The following is a 19803-nucleotide window of genomic DNA, read 5'->3' as shown; positions in this document are numbered from 1 at the left end:
TATTTTGAGAAATAATTGAACTCACCGTCTGTATGATCAGTAGGATGAAGATCACGATCAACAACATGGTGAGGAAACAGGTACTGATGTTTAACACTACTCTTCTCCACAGTGGTCTGGGGCTCTTGACTGGGACGTCATGTTCACTTTGTGAAAACATGAAAAACATTGGTTCCACTAAATGTGCTGTCTTCATGTAAACTTACCATAATCCAAGGAACAACATTTAACAATAGCATTTGTGGAGTGTCATTAACAGAATTTTTTGTAGCAATAAATTGGAAATATGGTACAGAATTCTTCATAAACATGAAGGAAACATCAGGAAAAAATAAAAAGAAGGTTGATATTCTCTCCGTATGTGTGATATACTGTGGACTCACATGTACATATACTGGAGGACTACAGTATGTCACCTGTGTGTCACCTTTTCTGGATATCATTTCTAGACATGCATATCAAAGGTTAATGTGACATTAACTTGAACCATAGTGTTTCTATGCAGGTAAGTAGTAAAAAGTACAAGAATCTTTATTCCAAGGAAACTTAAAAAGAATCAGAAAACAAAGATAAAAGCAAAATAAATGGAAATACCTGAATTAGAATAACAACAAATCAATAATACGGCCCAACACAGTGCCATTGTCGCTGCAATTGTGGCCGTAAATACTGACTTTGTTTGCCAGCACTATATTTACACGCAGACAGGAAAGACAACGAGCAGTGTTTCCTGTTTGGGTAAATGTGGGGTGATGGTATGTGTGATCCTGTGAAATAAGAGTGATTTTTACCTTTGGCTTGTAAAGCTTGATGGTGTGATGTTATGTGTGGGATGCTATAGATGGCACGTGTTAGGATGGATTCCATCAGACAGGACTGCATTTGGGATGGATGTAGCTCAGGAGGTAGAGTGCTCAAGTAGAGTAGACGAGTTAGTCTGTTTCACTCTAATGAGTTTGCTCAGTTCAACAAGAGTGAATGATAAACACTGTGAAAGTCAATATAGATCTGGAAAATGTAGAAAATGCAGAGATGCTAAACACACAACACGAGAATGGTTAGTGAAGTGTAGGACACGCATGCTTAAATGATAAAACAATGTAAAAAATTAATCTCCATCATCCACTGGAGCATAAACTGGGTGACATCAGGATGCTACAACACAGAGTAAACACCATCCCCACAGACACAGCGGCCAGGGAAGCAGAAGAGCACCACATCAAGAAGGCCCTGAGTAAATGTGGTTATCCCAGCTGGACTTTTGTCAAAGCTGGGAAGGCGCCGAAAGAACCTCCAGCCGATCATGGAAAGAAGGACAACCGCTGCCTAGGCAAAAATCTGTAGTGATCCTGTACGTGTCAAGAGTATCGGAGCAGTTGAGACACATTTTTTCTAAACACCAGGTCTCTGTGGCTTTTAAACCCCAAAACACACTGTGCCAAAAATTGGTCCACCCCAAGGATCATAGTGTACATAGTGTACATTGTTAAGTGCCAGGATGATTGCCAGGATTTATACATCGGGGAAACCAAACAATCTCTGGTGAAGCAGATGGCACAACATAGAAGAGCTACCTCGTCAGGCCAGGACTCTGCAGTCTATTTACACCTACAGGCCAGTGGACACTCTTTCAATGATGAGGATGTACACATCCTGGACAGGGAAGAATGCTGGTTTGAGCGCGGAGTCAAGGAGGCCATTTATGTGAAAAGGGAACGACCATCTCTGAATCGAGGAGGGGGCCTATGGGTACATCTCTCGCCATCTTACAGTGCTGTGATTGCAGCCATTCCCCAACTCTCTGTGAATGGTACTCATGGCCATTGATCAGTGGTTGTTGATCATTGGTCATGAGAATTTGCATACTCATGATGAAGAAACTGACCTCCCAGCCCATTGTTCCTTCAGTGGGCTGGTTTCAGTCATTATGCAAATGTACTGTTTATAAGATTTGGGAAACCTGCAGTCGACTGAGACTGAAGAAGTCACTTGGATGAGTGACGAAACGTTTCTCCCACAAAACGCTACGTCCAGATGAACAGAATCAACTTTACTTGGATTTACTTACCTGGATGATTGAGCGTGCATCAAGACTGTAATTGTTATTATTTTTATTATTATTATTATTGGTATTAACAATTTGCTCTTCTTTTGATATTTGCTGGCATGTTCAAATATAGTTGAAAATATAGTTCTGTGTAAATGTCTTAGTAGCAGTTGTTTAACTGGCTTTCGATCTGCTTGAGAAAAAAAATATAATTCAATGTGTTCAAATAGATCGAGACGTTTATTAGTCACGGTTATGATTCTGCCATTAGAATTTCTACATTACTGACCAGTTTTCCATGTAAAGTTGTTGAGTGACACTCACAAAACACACTAACATGACTGAAAGTCAAACAGGCAAAACCAATCCGAAACTAGAAAGGCACCTGGTAGCAAAAATCAGAACACAAAGTACTGGAGTTGTCACAAAGTAGGCCGATAGCAAGCATCACAACAATAGGAAACATAAGAATATTATAGGTCATACAAGATGAACAAGATAAACCTCCCTCCCTTGCCTTCCGGTGGTTTGCACATGCTATCATGGCACTATTATGGCACACACAGACCTGAGAGTAAAAGATTAGTACACTGGGTCTCAAATGATTCAAATGTTAGCATGTTTTATTTAGATTTTTATTGCATCTAAGCCATTAGCTTTAGGGTGTTAATGTCTTGGGCCTGTGAATGGTGTGCAAGTGTCATTATAGACGCATGAAACTGTAAAGTTTATACCATGGGTCTTCAAAGCTTTGATGACCAACTGCCACTAGGACTGAGGGCTGCACTAGAAAAATCCCTCGTCAGCCTGAATGTTTGTAATCTGTTCATAGAATGGCGACAATATTTGAACAAAGTGAGATTTCTTGACACCAGCAGTGTTCGTTAATTTCAGAAAGATTTAGTCAGCCACAATACTGGCAACAGAGGAGTTGATTCTAAAGTGAAATTCTACTTTGGTTTTGTCCTGTGCTGCTTAATACACCAATCAAGCATAAAATGATGACCACCTAATGTTGTGTTGGTCCTCCACTAGACCTCTGAAGGTGTGATGTGGTATTTGGCACCAAGATGTTAGCAAAAGATCGTTTACTTTTAAAATGATCACCACTGATGAGGAGGGTCTGGTGCTGAATGTCACTAAGGAAATCACTGTGGACATGAGAAGATCCCCACCCTACATAAGTAATGAAAAGGCAGAGATTGTGTAGACTATCTGGTTGTTCATACTAAGAATTTTAAATGGTTACTGAATATATCACACATGCAAGGGAAGCACAAGAGAGATTGTTCTAAAAGAGGAGATTGAAGTGGGCCATAATAGCAGGTAATAAGCAGCTGCTAGAAGCAGATACTTAACACAACCAGGTCACCACCTGTTTAAACCCTTTGTGATCAGGGAAGAGATAACAAAACAAAAACAGACTAAAGGGCAGTTTCTTCCCCAGTGGTCCTGTTACAAACACACATGCAAATAACTGTTGGGACAAATGCACAATATTGCAATATTTGCACTGATGGAAATACCAAATTCGTCATGTTTTCATTATGCTTGCTGCCATAATATTCAACACAGGGGTTTATTATGGTATATTCCTGTTTTTTGTATGTTTTTATTGCAATTTTTATAGTTCTTTTCATTTTTACTATTTTAGTGTATTTTTAAAAAGCTGCCAAAATGTGTAGGTAACTTTCTACAACAAATAAAGATGGATTAATTAATAATGAGAGTCAGCTGGGTAGCTAAATGGCACTCCACTCACTCAAATGCCCCTATGTGGCTTGGTGGTCAGATGACTGCAGGGGAATAATAATTTTAAAAAATCCCTTGCGATTGCAGAGTGAACTGCACAGTGTAGTTATTGCTCATGTTTCAGTGAGACTGTGTTTCTGCCATACCTGTGGTCTGGCATAAACTTCCTGTCTTTTACTGGAAATTTAGTTTAGTACCATGTGAAAAGGAAAGCTTGACAAATAGGTCAGTTGATTGGGATCTCAAAAATACTTTATTTTTTTCCATACTTTTTACAGTTTCACAGAAAAAAATCAAATAAAAAAGAAACATTGAAATAAACTAATAAGAAGAAACTGAAATCTTAGTATGCATGTTTACACATTTTATTAAAGTACATTTACTCATATAGATTATTGCTTAGAAAAATAATTAACAACATGCCTTTCTATTAACCAAATAGCTTTTTTTCTTCGAAATACCTAAAAAAAAGTTTAAAAAACTGTAATAAAAATAAAAATGTATATATGAATTCTGTCAGCTCATTAATATTATAGCGTGATATCTGTCATGCATTTGCACCCACTCATTCCTACATTCTTAGGTGATTTGTGCTCGCAGAGCTGGCAATGCATTCCTATTACAAATAATTAAGTCAAGTGAATTTTGTTTTCTTATCCTTCCCAATTCAAATGCGTAATATTAGCTAAAGTGGCTGCTATAGGACAAACAAATTGTAGTCAGCCAAGACCAAGGCTTATGTTTCTACTACTTTTTTCTAGGGGTGCAACAATACTCGTATTGATATTGAACCGTTCGATATAGTGCTTTCAGTTCGGTACGCATATGTATCGAACAATACAATTTTTTTATTTTTATTTTATCAACTTTTCTTCTGACAATGCTGTCTGTGTTTAGCGCTCAGTGGATCTGCGTTCAAATACTCCGCCTAGGCTGCACCGTCGAGTGCAGATCCACTGAGCGCAGATCCACTGAGACTCAGCGCAGCGCAAGCTAGCAAGACAGAAGCTAAGCTTGCAACGTGGCAACTGCCTCAACGCTACCCGAAATTGAACCTCCCCCACCCTCATTCAGATCTGGCGTTTGGAACTATCTTGGTTTTCATGTGAAGTATGACCCTGATGGTAAGCGTGTCATGGACAAAAGTAAAACAGTATGTCGGACGTGCCACGCAATGCTCAATTGGTGGGAACTAGTGCGTTAGCGCAGTTATTTTGTTAACGTGTTGACGCCGTCTAGCCCCACACACGGGGCGATCTGCTGTAACTCAACGGAGATTTGCCGCGTTATGGCGTTAATGTCATTTTAACGAGATTAACGCTGACAGCACTAGTGGGAACACAACGATTATGACTGCACATTTACGCCGACATCATCCTAGTGCAAAGACAAGTGGAAGCAGACAAAAACAACAAGCACGCATGCTACAAACTTTACCTGAGTCATTTAGACAACCGTTAGCACATGATTCTCCTTATGGGGACCTGATATGTTTAATATGCTGCAGAGAATATACCCCAGAAGAAGCGTATAGTATAGCTTTTATTTTGGAGCCATTTCTCTGTAATAAACTCTCTTTTCCAAAGATGAGTGATTTCTCGATCAAATAGACTTTTTTTTATTATATTGTTGTTTCAGCAACATTGAATTTAAAAACTGTACTTTTGAGTTAAAATATATATATATAATTTTAATAAATGACAAATTAAAAAGGCATGAACATTTTTTTGAATCGAAAAAATATTGAACCATGACACCAAAGTATCGAACCAAACCGAACCGTGAATTTTGTGTATCGTTGCATCCCTACTTTTTTCCCCTGTCTGTGGCATCCTGTCAGGCCACTGTTTACCTCAGCTGTCAATGCAAAGTGAGAAGCATGCCCCTGTATTTACTCTAGAAGAGGCTGTAAAACTGTGAAAGGACTCTGACACTGGTCAATGAGTCAGAGAAGCTCACTTCTGACTGATATTAAGCTTAATATTAACAGTTCTTGAGGATGTCCTGAACTAAGCACTACTGTTAGCCTCTGTTAGCTACTGCTAGCCAATATTAGTAAAACTTTCTTTGTAGTGAATGTAACATTGCTGGACTCTGAATAAACTCTCATTTGAGTTTGTAATTAAACTGTTTATCCGGGAAAGTGATTTTTTAGGACACTGGAGTGTAGCATTATCTTGCGTAATGTTAACTTTTAACCAGCCGTTGTTACTTAGCTAGCTCTTGTCAGCTCTCTGGAAACAGGAGGGTGGCCTGTCAGATCTGCTCATAATAAGTAATTGTGACAGTATTGACAGTAAATATACATGTTTATGCACATTTCCATATGTTACAGTCCTGACATTTTATTTAGATTTTCAGGGCATTGTCTCTTTCCTTTACCTTTTTGTTTCTTTGGTAACGGGGACCCCCTTATGCTTCATATCTTGAGCCTAAAGGTGCAGGCCCAAATTTAAATATCATAGCACACTAACACCGATGACTTCTCCTTGCCTCCATCTTTGACGTACTACGTATATGGCCAGTCAACCTATGAGTTGGAATGTCCTTCCCAGCCACTATATTCAAATATGGCGGGGAACGTGGCAGCTTCCACAAACCTCAAATCCAGTCTAATGTATTTTGGCACCATTGTATTTATGTGTACACTATAGTTTTTTCAATTTAAGAACTTGATAAATTACTGACTGTACCCTTAAACTTGTTAATGTTTCGACATTTTTACTAATGTATTGAATTGCATGGTTGAATTTTGAATAAAGAGAAAAAAAAACCCAGGAAAAGGTTGGATGGTATTGCTAAGCAAAGTTATAGGGGCTTTGAGTTCATTGTTCTAAAACTGCCACAGAGTAGAAGTTATTCTTCATCATAACTTCATACACACAATCATTTGATTCTTCCGGGGAACTGCTGGATAATTGCCTGCAGCTACTCCTTTGTTTCACCTGTCAATAGTAAAACAACAGTGTAAAGATTGTGTATTGTAACAGTAACAGATGTTTTCCACAATGACCGTGTAAAAAGCTAAAGCACTTGAAGATGATTGCCAACAGTGAAAGTGTGAGCACAGAAGATTTGTTTCCAAGAAGCAGCAGGCCTACCATAGCAACACTTCAAAATGGAACCAGCTCATTTAGTGGTTTAGATCTAATCAGCATGTCAGTGCAAGAAAGCTTAGAGCAGTCATATTACAATATCTGCAGACAGTAAAGGTAACCACTGTTGCATAGATAGATAAGTTAGCCATAAGTAGAGAGAATTGAACTCACCTTCTGCATGATCAGCAGAATGAAGATAATGATTAACAGTGTGCTGATCACACAGATACAGATGATCAACAGCATGACTAGAAATCTCTCCTCCACAGTGGTGGGGATCTGGGGCTCTTGGCTGGGACCTGGTGCCAGTCCTTTGAGAAATACAGAAAACAAGAGTTACAGCAGGTATGCTGCTTCATGCACCTGCACAAGAAATTACTTTTTGTATGTATGATATAGAGGAAAAACATCAGTAAATGTACTGAAGGACTATATATGCCACCTGTGAGGTTCCCTTTTGAAATCATTTTACAAACTGGAAAAAGTAAAACAATAGAAAAGACTATAATTAAATATATACATAATTAAGTTTCAGTGATGCTGCTTTTCTCATATATTTCTGTAATTTATAACATATTCATCAAAGATAGAAGCAGATGGGGGCCAAAAAGTAAGGGTCAGATTTTGAATCTCTAATTAGGCACTGCACTGTGCTAGGCTTATACTACAGGCACGTGAGCTGCAGGACAAGGTTGCAGAATCTTTAACGAGGAAAAAACAGAGACTCACCTCTCACGAAAACTGTGTAGACATTGCAATTGACACTTTTGTCAGCTGATTCTTTGTAGACACAAGTGTAGACACCAGAATCATCCACGGTCAAGTTGCTGATGGTGATGCTGTGGTTCATGGGAGCGCCGTTTGACTCGATCCTGCCTTCGTATCGTGGTCGCTCCACGATTTTGCTGTTGGGATAGTTACTATAGAAATACACCTCTTTCTGTTCAATAAAGTTATGATACAGATACATCCCAGCACATCCATCATTGTTTTGGGGGCATCCTTCTGATGAACACTTCAAAGTGATGCTCTCACCAGGCTCTCTGATGATTATAGTGCTCTCTGTTATAAAAGAGGCAAAATGTCTGATTACAGGGTGTAAAATATAACATAAGACATCACCATTTAAGTGGTTACAGATACATATCAGTGATTAATGATACAAAAATGTATACAGGTACAGGTAAAAAAAAAAAGAAAAGAAGAAAAAAAAGGTTTATTTAAAAAAATCTCTCACCTAGTCTTGTTCCAAGTAGACTTGAAACTTTTAAATATTTTAAAAGAAAAAAAAAGGGGACATACCTGAATGAGAATAACAACAAATCAATAATATGATCCAGCACAGTGGCATCATCTTTGCAGCAGTGACAGCATATACTGACTTTGTTTGCCACACACTGTACAGTACATAAACAAAGAGAAGAGAGCTAGTAGGCAGTTTTTCCCTGTACGGTTTGACTGATGATGTGTGCATCCTGTGAGATAAAATCTTTACATTCAGTCATTTCCTGATTGAAATCATGAAATGACCGTTGAATTGTTAGCTGAAGATGGTACAAACATATACATGTTTACCTGTTCAGGTGGCACATCCTAATAGAGGAAGGTAAAACTTATATCAATAAGATCAACTGTCTTCACTTTAATCCTTAGATTTCATACTGTGGCAATTAATTTGTCTACCAATCAGAAAGACCACAGGATTGTGACATTTTTTCTTGCTTATTACCATGCACTATTACAGTTTTGTTATATGTGTGGAAAAGTATGATGTTCAAATGTGAGCTGGAGTCTGGAAAACAAACTCAAAGAACTCAATACTGTACTTATGCAAGTAAAGATTCAAGACTTAGAGACTTCAGTCTTATCAAAAAAGTGACATCTGGTGGCCGAGGCAAGTCAAGGCACCTGAAACCCTGACACGACGTACAGTTTTAATCTCATGTCGCCAGGATTTCATTTCTAAAAAGACCGTGTTCATTTCATTTTACTAATGTTGTTTCTCATTTATACTAACTAATGAATACATCATCAAACGTCTCTGAATTAAACTGATGGTAATAATAAAATTATAAAAAGGCATCAATAAATATGCAGACTGACTCACCAAGAACACTTTTAACACATTCCTGACTAAAATTAACACAAATATGTCAGAACACAAAGAGTAAAATCTATGTGCGGGTTCATTTCAAATTTCCAGAATGTAGAAAGTATTTAAAACACAAATCACTCCTCTGGTTCACCAGTTCACCAGCTTTAGAAAATCTCCTGTTGTATGTTGTGATGATGCAGGAATACACAGATATTTGGGAACCTCATCAGTAGCCACGCCACTAACCTTTTCAGCTTTTTCCTACTGATCATTAATTCAGCAGTAGCTCTTAATTTGGCAGTAATATATTACATGTCCAGCTCATTCCAGCCATAAGGCAGATTTTTCTTTAACTGTTTGCAGACAACAGCTGTTCTTCTGTAGCTTCTTCTTCATTTCACCTGTTGGAAGTAAAAACGCTGCAGTGACTGACTTTACATTAAGTATTAGAAATTGTTCAAAAGTAATTTTTGGACTGAATTCTGAACGGATTTAAAACACTTTTGAATCAGTACAGCTTTGAGAAAATGGGTTACCAACTGGAAACATTTATACAGTAAATAAGTCCAGATTTCTTCTTTCTTCAGATGCGAAAGGAATAATGTTAAATTATTAATAATTTTGAATTATGTATCAAAGAAATGCTTTTTTTTTTTTTTTTATCTTGAAATAACAATGAGAGAAATGTGGACACACTACAGTGGGTTTTAAGGAAGCAGCAGCATCTCCACAGCTGCACTTCTTGATAAAAAGTTCAGAGTGGTTTTTAAAAATAATCAGTGTGTCAGGGCCATGAGGTTCATCATGTTTACAGCAGTTATATGTGGTTTTGGTAAGACTGATAAATGCAGATAAATAAATAACATGTCATAACTTGCAGAGCTAGGGTATTTTAACTTAGGTATAAAACTATAAGTCAAGAGGACTAAATAACTCACACTCAGTAGGATGAGGATGATGGGGAACAGCAGGCTTATGACACAGGAGCTGACGATCAGGACCCGTGGGAACTACAGAGTTACACCACACATGCACCATACAGTTTGTCATAATGAGAACTTTAATAATGAATAAAAAGAAATGTACATTTTAAATAAAATTCTCTTTTTGTGATACAGACATAGAGCTGGATGCCCTTCACCTTCACAGCTGCATTAATGCTTTGTGGCACAGATTCAACAAGTTACTGGAAATATTCCTCAGAGATTTTGGTCCATATTAGAGCCTTCCACAAGAATGTTTTTTAAACCCACTCCCACTGTCTTAATAAAATGTTTCTAGGGACCCGCTGATCTATTTTTTGGTTCCTGCTCAGCCCCGTGCCTGTGTCCTGTGAGATTTGTGTTTTGTCCCAATGCAAGGCTCTGGTCTATACTGACATGTTAGCATCACATACATCATACATCCATGATGTGAATCTCCCATTCCACCACACCCAAAGGTGCTGTGTTGGATTGAGATCTAGCTACTATTAAGTACAGTGAACTCAATGTCATGTGAAGAAGTCAGTTTTAGATGATTTGAGCTTCGTGACATGGTGTCTTATCTCACTGCTCACAAAGTAATGGACATGATGAACAGCAAAACATGTAGGCTGTTATTTTTAAACAATATTCAGGTGGTACTAAAAAATATTCCCCACACCATTACACCACCAACATTAGAAGTGTTGATACAAGACAGTATGTTGATTGTAACCAGGGTATCCTGCTGCTCACTGGACAGTTTCTCTTTTTCAGACCATCCTTTGTTAACCCTACAGATAGCTGTGGTTCAGCCTATTCTGAAATAGTCTAATAAGGTCGTCTGGCATCAACAACCATGTCAAGTTCAAAGTCGCTTAAACCATCCTTCATCCCTGTTGTGGTGCTCAGTTTAGATCTCAACAGGATCTAAATAAACTGAGTTTATTCCATGTAATTCACTGACTAGATGTGTTAACAAGCAGTTAAATATTTATTTATACATTTATTTGAAGTCTGTTAACATGAGATGAGTTTCTGTATTTTCTTGCTTTAAATTAAATGTGAAAGCTCAGTTTGTTGTAAAGATAACACTTATCTCTCAACTACACGTTTCAATGAAAATTTTAACTCTTAAACGCTGCATTTCTGTTCTGAGTTACCGGATGAGACTGTGGAGTTTTGAGAATATAAAAGAAAAACATACCTCTCACAAAAACTGTGTAGACTTCGCACTCAACACTCTTGTCGACTGATATTTTGTAGACGCAGGTGTAGACATCAGAATAATCCACGGTCAAGCTGCTGATGGTGATGCTGTGGTTCATGAGAGCTCCATTTGACTCAATCCTGCCTTTGTATCTCAATCGCAGAGTGATTTTGCTGTTAACATGGTTGCTATAGTAATACACCTCATTCTGTTCAGTAAACCTATGATACAGATACATCCCAACATATCGACCATTGTTTTGGGGGCAATGATAAGGTCAAACACAGCATCATCTTTGCAGCAGTGACAGCATATGATGCTTAATTAGTTTCTCACACTCTGTATATACACACACAGAAGAGACAGCAAGTAGTGTTTCCTGTATGTTTGATGTAGATTGATGATGTGTGCATCCTGTCAGATAAAGCCATTACATTCAGTCAGTTACTGATTTAGATTACAACACGTAAAGACTGATATGACTCAATGAAAACGCATGAAGAACAAGTGGCTAAAAAAAATGTGAATAACACCTTCAAAATAAAATAACTCAAATTTGTCAAACATTAAAAAACAAAAACAAAAACATTGACCTATACACACAGACGAGTAAGATTAATGTAGCTAAGGAAAAGCTAAATTGATGCCCCGTACTTTGCTGACACACCTGTTCAGGTGGCCTGTCACAACAGACCAAGGTGGAACTGACATCAGAAAGAACAGCTGCCCTCCAATGAATGCTCTCATTGTTTACTATGATGATGAATGGATCTAAGCCATATTTGTTGGCCAGTCTGAAAGGCGCAGGTACCTAAAAATGTGATGTTCAAGTGCAAGCTGCAGTCTGGACAACAAGCTCAAAGAATAAAGGATATACTTAACAAGAAGAAGAGAAATAATATCCCCATATTTGAATAATAAGCAGGAATCCACCTTTCTTTTCTTTTTCTTTTTTTTCTTTTTTTTTGCTCACAAACCTCTTTTTTTGGTTTATTTATGATGAGAAAAACACCCAGAACATCTATATGTTATCCTATTGAAGTTACTTTAAAGGTCATCTGTTTGATATAGAAAACATTCTTAATAATGGCACAATATTACAAATCTTCACCTGAAATTGAGCAGAAAAAAAATAAACTTGTCCTGACAGCTGTGAGGAAGTTCAAATATCAACTTGATGAAAGCTCTTGTGCAACAAACGGCTGTAAATACACAACTTTGTGGGACAGTTTGTTGCATGGTTATAAATCTGTGCAGCTCTGACATTTTTATTGCACTCACAGAGGTCTTGTGTCCATATGCAAATTTCTGATGTCATAAGGTATTTAGGATTATCAGAAAAATAAATGATGACATGTTTTAGTCTAATTTAGTTTAAATTGACATTTGGTTCACGTGTGTTTATTAATAAAACGAGCAAAAAAACTGACTGTTTTTGACCATTCACATGAAAATTGGACATGACAGTAGCTATCAGGAGGTGAAAACAAGGTCTAACGGAAGCAAATATATCCGTGGGAAGAGATCAGGAGGTAATAACATCCATACTGAGTTAACTGAGTTTACATGTTGTAGATGGAGCTTCAGTCATGTCAGTGTGTGAAAGGGAAACAGATCCGTAAAGGTCTGTTTCATATTAAGGGGCTTTTTTCTGGACACAGTCACAAATGGAACCAGTAGCTGTTTATGTAACAGTGCATGTTATTTTTACATAACAAATCCTGTCTGTCCTGGTTATTCTTGTTTTTAATCCATTTTTATTAAAGTAAAGTGAAAGAAATCCTCAAATATGTACAAACAATAATACATTTTGTCCACAAGCTAATATTTTGTACACCACATGCATGTAAGTTACTAATCTTATATTTTCTTTATAAGTAAGGCTGTCCCATATATTGTTTTGTAATTGAGATTAATATATTTCATAAAATAATAATAAATTATTTTTTACATTATAAACCTTTCTTGGAACATTTTACTCTTTTGATTTGATTTGATTTGATTTGATTTGCTAACAGCAAGAATAATCTGCAATCTTTTAGCATGTCGACAGTTATTGGGAAAATCCCATACTGTTGCAGTCGAGAAGATAAAAATGCAGCATCTGCAAGATCAGCTCAGTGGAACTTAATTAGTAGCATTTAATAGTAATAGTAAAGTCTTACATACACATACACAAAGACACAACAACTTGCCACCATCCCAGAAATTCAAGGGATTTAATTTTTCCTTAAAACCTTGACAGACAACATAAAAGTAGAAGTAAGAAGATACATCTATACATATCAGATACTGCTTCAGCAAAGGGCATCAAGACAAACAAAGCGGTTCCCACTCCCACGTCTTCCTGTGGTTTGCATATGCCCCGCTGCTTGATGTTATTACGCACACACAGACCTCAGAGCAAAAGGTTAGTATACTGGGGCTTAAATTATTCTCTGCCTGTACTCTCTGAATGTGTGCAGTTGCTTTAACAAACACATGAAGTTTATACAACAGATTGTCTGCCAAGGTTCTAGGAACAGGCAGAACTCAAATGTGGACTCCGGGTCAGAGTTCAATGCATTTACAGTGAATTTTCAATAACATCCGAATGAAAAACAGTGACAGTCCACTGCTTACTTCAAGACAAGAGGCTGCTCACAATTGTGTGTCCATGGGTTTTAAGGTTTCAGGCAAACCCTGCATTGGAAAAGCAGGTAAGAAACTCTTTCACAGGCAAGGGAACAACATTCACAGTGTCAAAGAGCTGGGAAACACTAGTGCAATGATCCAGTGAAGACTGACACTCAGCCATTTCCTCAAACAGTGTCCTGAGCCATGATTTCCATCTCAGAATCATCTGGTTTTTTTGTTGTTTGTTTGCTTGTTTTAAAATCCTGTCCTGTCTGGCAGATTTTGCAATCAGAATTATGATCTAAATGCACTGTTGTGCCATCACATTTTGCTTTTCCAAGAGGAGCTCTATAAGATTTCTACAGGCTCCTCTTGTTAATGTGTTTCTTTTATCTGTTTATTTATGAATTTTTATTACTGTTATTTCAATTATGACATTATAGTTGTAGTATGACATTTTTTTAAAAAAGGGAGGGGGAGAAAATATGAGAATTTATAAGCATTTGTAACACAAAAACATAAATACGAATACATGAAGCAACAACTGAACAACATTTACAAAAGCTGAAAGTCAGATCAGACCAAAATCGAACTCTTTGAATGCCATAATACACACCAGGTTTGTAGGTCAATAGGGACTGCATATCACCCCAAAAATACTACACCAAGAGTGAGGTTTGAGGTGGGATTATCACAGTGTTGGGGCTGTTTTCCAGCATGACGACACTGGCACACTTCATATAATTAAACGAAGAATGAATGGAAAAATGTACCGAGACATTCTTGATAACAATCTGCTGCCATCAACCAGGATGACGAAGATGAAATGAGGGTGGATTTTCAGCAAAACAATGATGAGAAACACACAGCCAAGGAAACTCCCAGGTGGTTTCAGAAAAAGAAAATAAAGTTTGCTAGAATAGCCAAGCCAATCACCTGACCTGAGTCCAGCTGAAAATGTAAAGAACTAAAGCTCAGAGTTTAGAGAAGGGCCCACAAAATTTCAGGATTTTAAGACTTTTGTGTGGACAAATAAACCAAAATGCATGTGACTAGGTTCTCCATACAGGAGGCGTCTTGAAGCCAACAAGGTTATTGTATGAAATATTAAATAAATTTAAGTAAGCATTGTCAATACTTTTTCCCTGTGTGATTTCTCATTATTGCTCATAACATCAGTGGTTTGATTTCTTTGCATTTGTGGATTGGATAGGTTGTTACTGAAATCTAGTGAGACTTTCACATCAATAGCACCTTTAGAAATATATATTTACTTGGAAAAAAACATGTTTTTTTATTGCACATTTATTTGTTTTATACGCCTTATTATAGCAAAGAATAATTGTGTGTAATAATATATCATGCGAAATCTGCAGTTAGTCATGTAAACCATTTACCCATCTGCTCCTGCCCGTCTTCTTAGTTGGTTTCTGCTCACATCTCATCCAGCCCTCCCCCACAAACCTCAAAAATGTTTGCCCTATATTGCAGTAAAGAAGCCAGAAACACTCACCAATTGCATTCATGTTGGAATTGAACTAATCAGTAAGCTTTACTGTGCAAATGTTGTGCTCCACGTTAATATAAATTCTATAGATAAAGTAATAAATAGCTTTGGCGATCAGTTTGCATACTTCCTGTGGGACAGTCACTGTGCCTCCTGCATAGCTTTCATTCATTTCTGAGAGTTTAATAACTTTTATTTTTAATGACACATTATGGAGCATGATTGATATGGTCCATGAGTCCAGGCAAACCATTAACCATTATTAACAAAATCAATAAGACACAATCAGATTCCTAAATTCTATTGTTAACCACAATAATTATACTGTAATTCTAAGAAAACTCATAAGGACTTTAAGATTGCTGCGGTGAACTTTCCAAAGTGTAGAGGTTGTTCTTGGTCATAACTTCATATACATAATCATCTGGTTCTTGCTGGGAACTCCTGGATAATCTTCTGCAGCTCTTCCTTTGTTTCACCTGTCGGTAGTATGTATGTCAAAGGGGAAAGTAAGTCACAATGTTATTAATTATTCATCTGTTATATAACCTGTGCCAAAGTGTGAATAGCTTATAGTCTTCCAAGAAGCAGCAGAACAAGGAGTATATATAAAGCAGTGGTTTTAGATGTTATCAGTCTCTCAACACAACAACATCTATCACGGTCACAGCAGTTACAACAAAGTGTTGTGAAACTCTACAGACAGACAGGCAGTGTGTCACAGCTTGCAGAACTGGAATAGATTATCTTGCATACTGTAAAAACATTTTAACTCCTTGAGACTTTGTGTTCTCTTATGGGGACATTACTTTTGTGATTTTTTTGCACCTTAAACTCTTTTCTGAGGCAGTAAAACTAAACCGACTGTCCCCATATAAGGGCATGTCCTTGTTTTTTAAAATACAATATAGGACAGCTATGTAATCAAGTCAACTCACCTTGTGGACTATCAGTAGGATAAAGATTATGATCAACAGCACGCTAAGGAACGTGCAGGTAATGACAACTAACACCGAGGTGCGAAGGTCATCTTGTCCCAGGCACGGTGCCACTTCTGTGAGAATAAAGAAAAACAAATGTGTTGTTGTCTTGCAGCTGCACAAAAGATTTGCTATAATTATTACATTCATGGAATTTCTTTAGCTTGCAGACTACTCACTAAGAGTAAATTTGCAATTCCTGATAAACCTAAAGGAGAGAGCATATAAACTAAAACTCCCTTGTATGTATCACATAGACAAGAAGAAATGTAAATGTACTTGTGTATGATGTTTCAGTTCATTTCAAATTTTGTAGAAAACTAACTATATTAAAAGCAAACAACTGTATTTTACATAAGTCAAAGAGCTAAATCTAGCCACTGTTGTGTTAATATAGTGATTTTTCAAGGCTTTTAAATAAACATTTTTATATAGAGTGCTATCTCTGCCAAAAACCAAAAAAACCATTTAGCTGTAACATCATAACTGTATAGGTAAAAAAAAAAAAAAAAAAAGTAGATTAATTAAATTGTTGCTTTTTCATACATGTTTCTGCATTTTCTCAAAAAGTCAAAAGGTAAGGGTTATCTATTAAATATGTAACAGGTACAGGGTATGCACTGCACTGCACTTGGCCAACTCTTTTGTGAGTCACTGGACAAGATTGTGGCGTATTTAACAAGAAGAAAACACACACACCTCGTATGAAAACGGTGTAGACGCTGCACTCGACTCTATGGTCAAATTATTTTTTTGTAGACACAAGCGAAGACACCAGAATGATCCACAGTCAGACTGGTTATTGTGATGCTATGGTTCATAGAGGTTCCTTCAGTCTCAATCTTGTCTTCATATCGCGGTCGCACTATAACTTTGCCACTGATATGATTGCTATAAAAATACACCTCATTCTGTTCTCATATATTTCTGTAATTTCTCATATATTCACCAAAGATAGAAGCAGATTTGGGGCCAAAAAGTAAGGGTCAGATCTTGACTCTCTAAATGAGCATTGCATGCAGTCCACTGTCCTTGGCTGATACTACAGGCTCGTGAGCTGCAGAACAAGGTCGCAGAATTTTTAACGAGAAAGAAAAGAAACTCACCTCTCATGAAAACTGTGTAGACATTGCAGTTGACACCTTTGTCAGCTGATTCTTTGTAGACACAAGTGTAGACACCAGAATCATCCACGGTCAAGTTGTTGATGGTGATGTTGTGGTTCATGGCAGCGCCGTTTGACTCGATCCTGCCTTCGTATCGTGGTCGCTCCATGATTTTGCTGTTGGGATAGTTACCATAGAAATACACCTCTTTCTGTTCAATAAAGTTATGATACAGATACATCCCAGCATATCCATCATTTTTTGGGGGGCATCCTTCTGATGAGCACTTCAAAGTGATGCTCTCACCAGGCTCTCTGATGATTATAGTGCTCTCTGTTATAGAAGAGGCAAAATGTCTGATTAGATGATGGACAAATACAGAATAAAACAGAGACATCTGCACTAGAGACGCACAGCAAACATCAACATGACGTAAATCACTCATTAAAGCTATCGTTCTAAATTAGTTATGTAAATATTGTTGCAAGCAGATTTCAGCTGCATTAAAACAATAAAATATTTTAAGAAAATGAAGTGGACATACCTGAACTGGAACAAAACCCGATCAATAACATGGCCCAGTAGAGTCGTGTCATCTTTGCAGAAGTGACAGCGTAAACTGACTTTTTTTCTCATACTCTGTGTAGACACAAAAAGAGGTCACACACCAATGGTTTCCTGCCTGTTTGATGTGGAGTGGCGATGTGCGACATCCTGTCACAAAAGAAACTCTTTATTTACTATTATAATGATACTGATACAATGATAATACTGACTTGGACAGTGACATTACCTCTAGCTTTTAAAGACCAATACAATAATAAAAATGTATACATGAGAAAAGTGTGCGGAAGTGTGAATAACTTCTTTAAATGAAATGACCCACACGTTTCAGACATCAAAAAGAGACCCACCGGTCAGATCTTTAGCAGTAGTTTTAATTGGCATTATTACTATGCACAAAGAAAATTTAGCTTGGTTATACTTCATGGAACTTAACACATGAATAAGTGAAAATTACTGCAATAAATAAAAAAAGGTAAATTCCTGTGACTATTGAATGTCTCGTGTGCAGTTCAAGTTGTTCTGACGGTGGAAATCCAATAAAAAAAAGTATCAACTCCTGCACTTTACCAACAAAGACAAATGCTTTGAAAAATGTTTCTTCTAAAAAAAATAATTGCATTCAGTCATTAACATTACGTTATATAGATTATAGATTATAACTAAAACATGTGCCTGATGAAGGCAACAGACCGAAACGCATTGCTTAAGTAATAATACTTTAAACACCAAATCTAAACAACTGTTTAAAGTGATATGACTCACATGCATGAAAAGTTAAAAAAAAGTTAGAAATCTGACTGGACGTGCAAAAAAAGGTTTCAATGAATAAAAAGATACTTGGTCCTGGGCCTCTGATCTGCACTGATAAAAGGGATTGACCATCTCTTGGATTTATGTAAGCATCTTGTGTGTATTTAACACAATTGCCTCATGCTTTAAAGTTAAGTGTAACTATATAGTGTCAAAATTACATGATATGCAGAGAGGGTAGAGTAAACTGTCCATATCATGTTTGAGTGAAGTAAGTCAATAATATAGCAATGTTAAATGGGGATTTCAGTCTTGCGCGCTTTGGATCGTGGTTTGAGGAAGGCATCCATCTCAGTTGAGCAGCCACCTCTACTTTTTTTGGTATACCGAAAAAAGTAAATTGAGTGGTTGTTACATTTAAAAAGTCTAACTTGCAATTTGAACACAAAAATGTCATGTTTCTATCTTGAACGTAATTAAATCATGTAGGATCTGTATGAAATGGAATCATGAAATTCACAAGATCGCACGAGATTTCAAACTGCAGGAAAATCACTGAAGTTATAAGGTGGACAGCTACACACACACCACATGTATGCTATCGCTATTTATTGTGGTTTGACAAAGATGTACAGAAAACTCTGTCTCAGCCTTGAAATCATAGCTTTCCTACTTTTGTTAATCCTGGATTGGTGGCATGGTGGTTAGTGCTGTTGCCTCACAGCAAGAAGGTCCTGGGTTCACATGCACAATCTGGCTAGTTAGCAAGGTGTGTTCTCTCTGGGTATTCTGGTTTCCTGTTTCAGTCATTCAGGTGTTTAAGTTAATTTGTGATTATAAATTATCTGTGAATGTAAGTGCTAATGATTGTTTGTCTCTATGTGATAGACTGGTGAGCTGTCCAGGGTGTACCCTGCCTCTTACCCCATCACTTCAGGTTTATACACCAGCCCCCCTGCAATCCGGATAGAGACAGGAGGATGGTAGTTGTCATTCAGTTCTTATGTTAACCAGACTCTAGACTTTGTTGAACATTATGTAATATGAAGACAACATGTAGCATTTAAGTGACCAAGTAGTATTGGGGTAAAAGTCATTTTATTTCAACACAAT

General features: G+C 37.2%; 2 protein-coding genes across 3 annotated transcripts; both read right to left on the bottom strand.

Annotated features, from left to right (window-relative positions):
* Positions 1–3148: 3148 nt before the first annotated feature.
* Positions 3149–8371, bottom strand: LOC146516708 (uncharacterized). The gene is made up of 4 exons (XM_085163804.1): positions 8200–8371; positions 7627–7959; positions 7069–7208; positions 3149–6744 (listed from the first exon to the last, which is right to left on the bottom strand). The coding sequence occupies exons 1-4, from the start codon at positions 8369–8371 to the stop codon at positions 6625–6627; spliced, it is 765 nt and encodes a 254-aa protein (XP_085019930.1). The 3' UTR covers positions 3149–6624.
* A 978-nt stretch (positions 8372–9349) lies between these two features.
* LOC146516707 (uncharacterized) lies at positions 9350–19803 on the bottom strand. 2 transcript variants are annotated; one of them, XR_014874690.1, is made up of 6 exons: positions 17918–19803; positions 17374–17706; positions 16226–16341; positions 11162–15766; positions 9931–10002; positions 9350–9393 (listed from the first exon to the last, which is right to left on the bottom strand). XR_014874690.1 is itself a non-coding variant. In XM_085163806.1 (4 exons), the coding sequence occupies exons 1-4, from the start codon at positions 17967–17969 to the stop codon at positions 15641–15643; spliced, it is 627 nt and encodes a 208-aa protein (XP_085019932.1). In that variant the 5' UTR covers positions 17970–19803; the 3' UTR covers positions 10057–15640. The 2 variants fall into 2 exon arrangements, 1 of the variants encoding a protein (XP_085019932.1); XM_085163806.1 differs by lacking the exons at positions 9350–9393; positions 9931–10002 and having other exon boundaries at positions 10057–15766.

The sequence above is a fragment of the Neolamprologus multifasciatus genome, chromosome 6, assembly GCF_963576455.1.
Source record: "Neolamprologus multifasciatus chromosome 6, fNeoMul1.2, whole genome shotgun sequence".
Taxonomy (NCBI): Eukaryota; Metazoa; Chordata; class Actinopteri; order Cichliformes; family Cichlidae; genus Neolamprologus; species Neolamprologus multifasciatus.
This window is presented reverse-complemented; position numbering and strand designations above follow the sequence as displayed.

What these genes read in the sequence shown, in the direction of transcription:
- LOC146516708 (XM_085163804.1), bottom strand. Translation starts at nt 8,371, where the DNA reads ATGCACACATCATCAGTCAAACCGTACAGGGAAAAACTGCCTACTAGC. An exon ending in TTGTTGTTATTCTCATTCAG is followed by an intron (nt 7,960 to 8,199) that starts GTATGTCCCCTT and finishes CTTTTATAACAG; the next exon opens with AGAGCACTATAATCATCAGA. An exon ending in CTACACAGTTTTCGTGAGAG is followed by an intron (nt 7,209 to 7,626) that starts GTGAGTCTCTGT and finishes TATTTCTCAAAG; the next exon opens with GACTGGCACCAGGTCCCAGC.
- LOC146516707 (XM_085163806.1), bottom strand. Translation starts at nt 17,969, where the DNA reads ATGACACGACTCTACTGGGCCATGTTATTGATCGGGTTTTGTTCCAGT. An exon ending in CGGGTTTTGTTCCAGTTCAG is followed by an intron (nt 17,707 to 17,917) that starts GTATGTCCACTT and finishes CTTCTATAACAG; the next exon opens with AGAGCACTATAATCATCAGA. An exon ending in TCCTACTGATAGTCCACAAG is followed by an intron (nt 15,767 to 16,225) that starts GTGAGTTGACTT and finishes TACTACCGACAG; the next exon opens with GTGAAACAAAGGAAGAGCTG.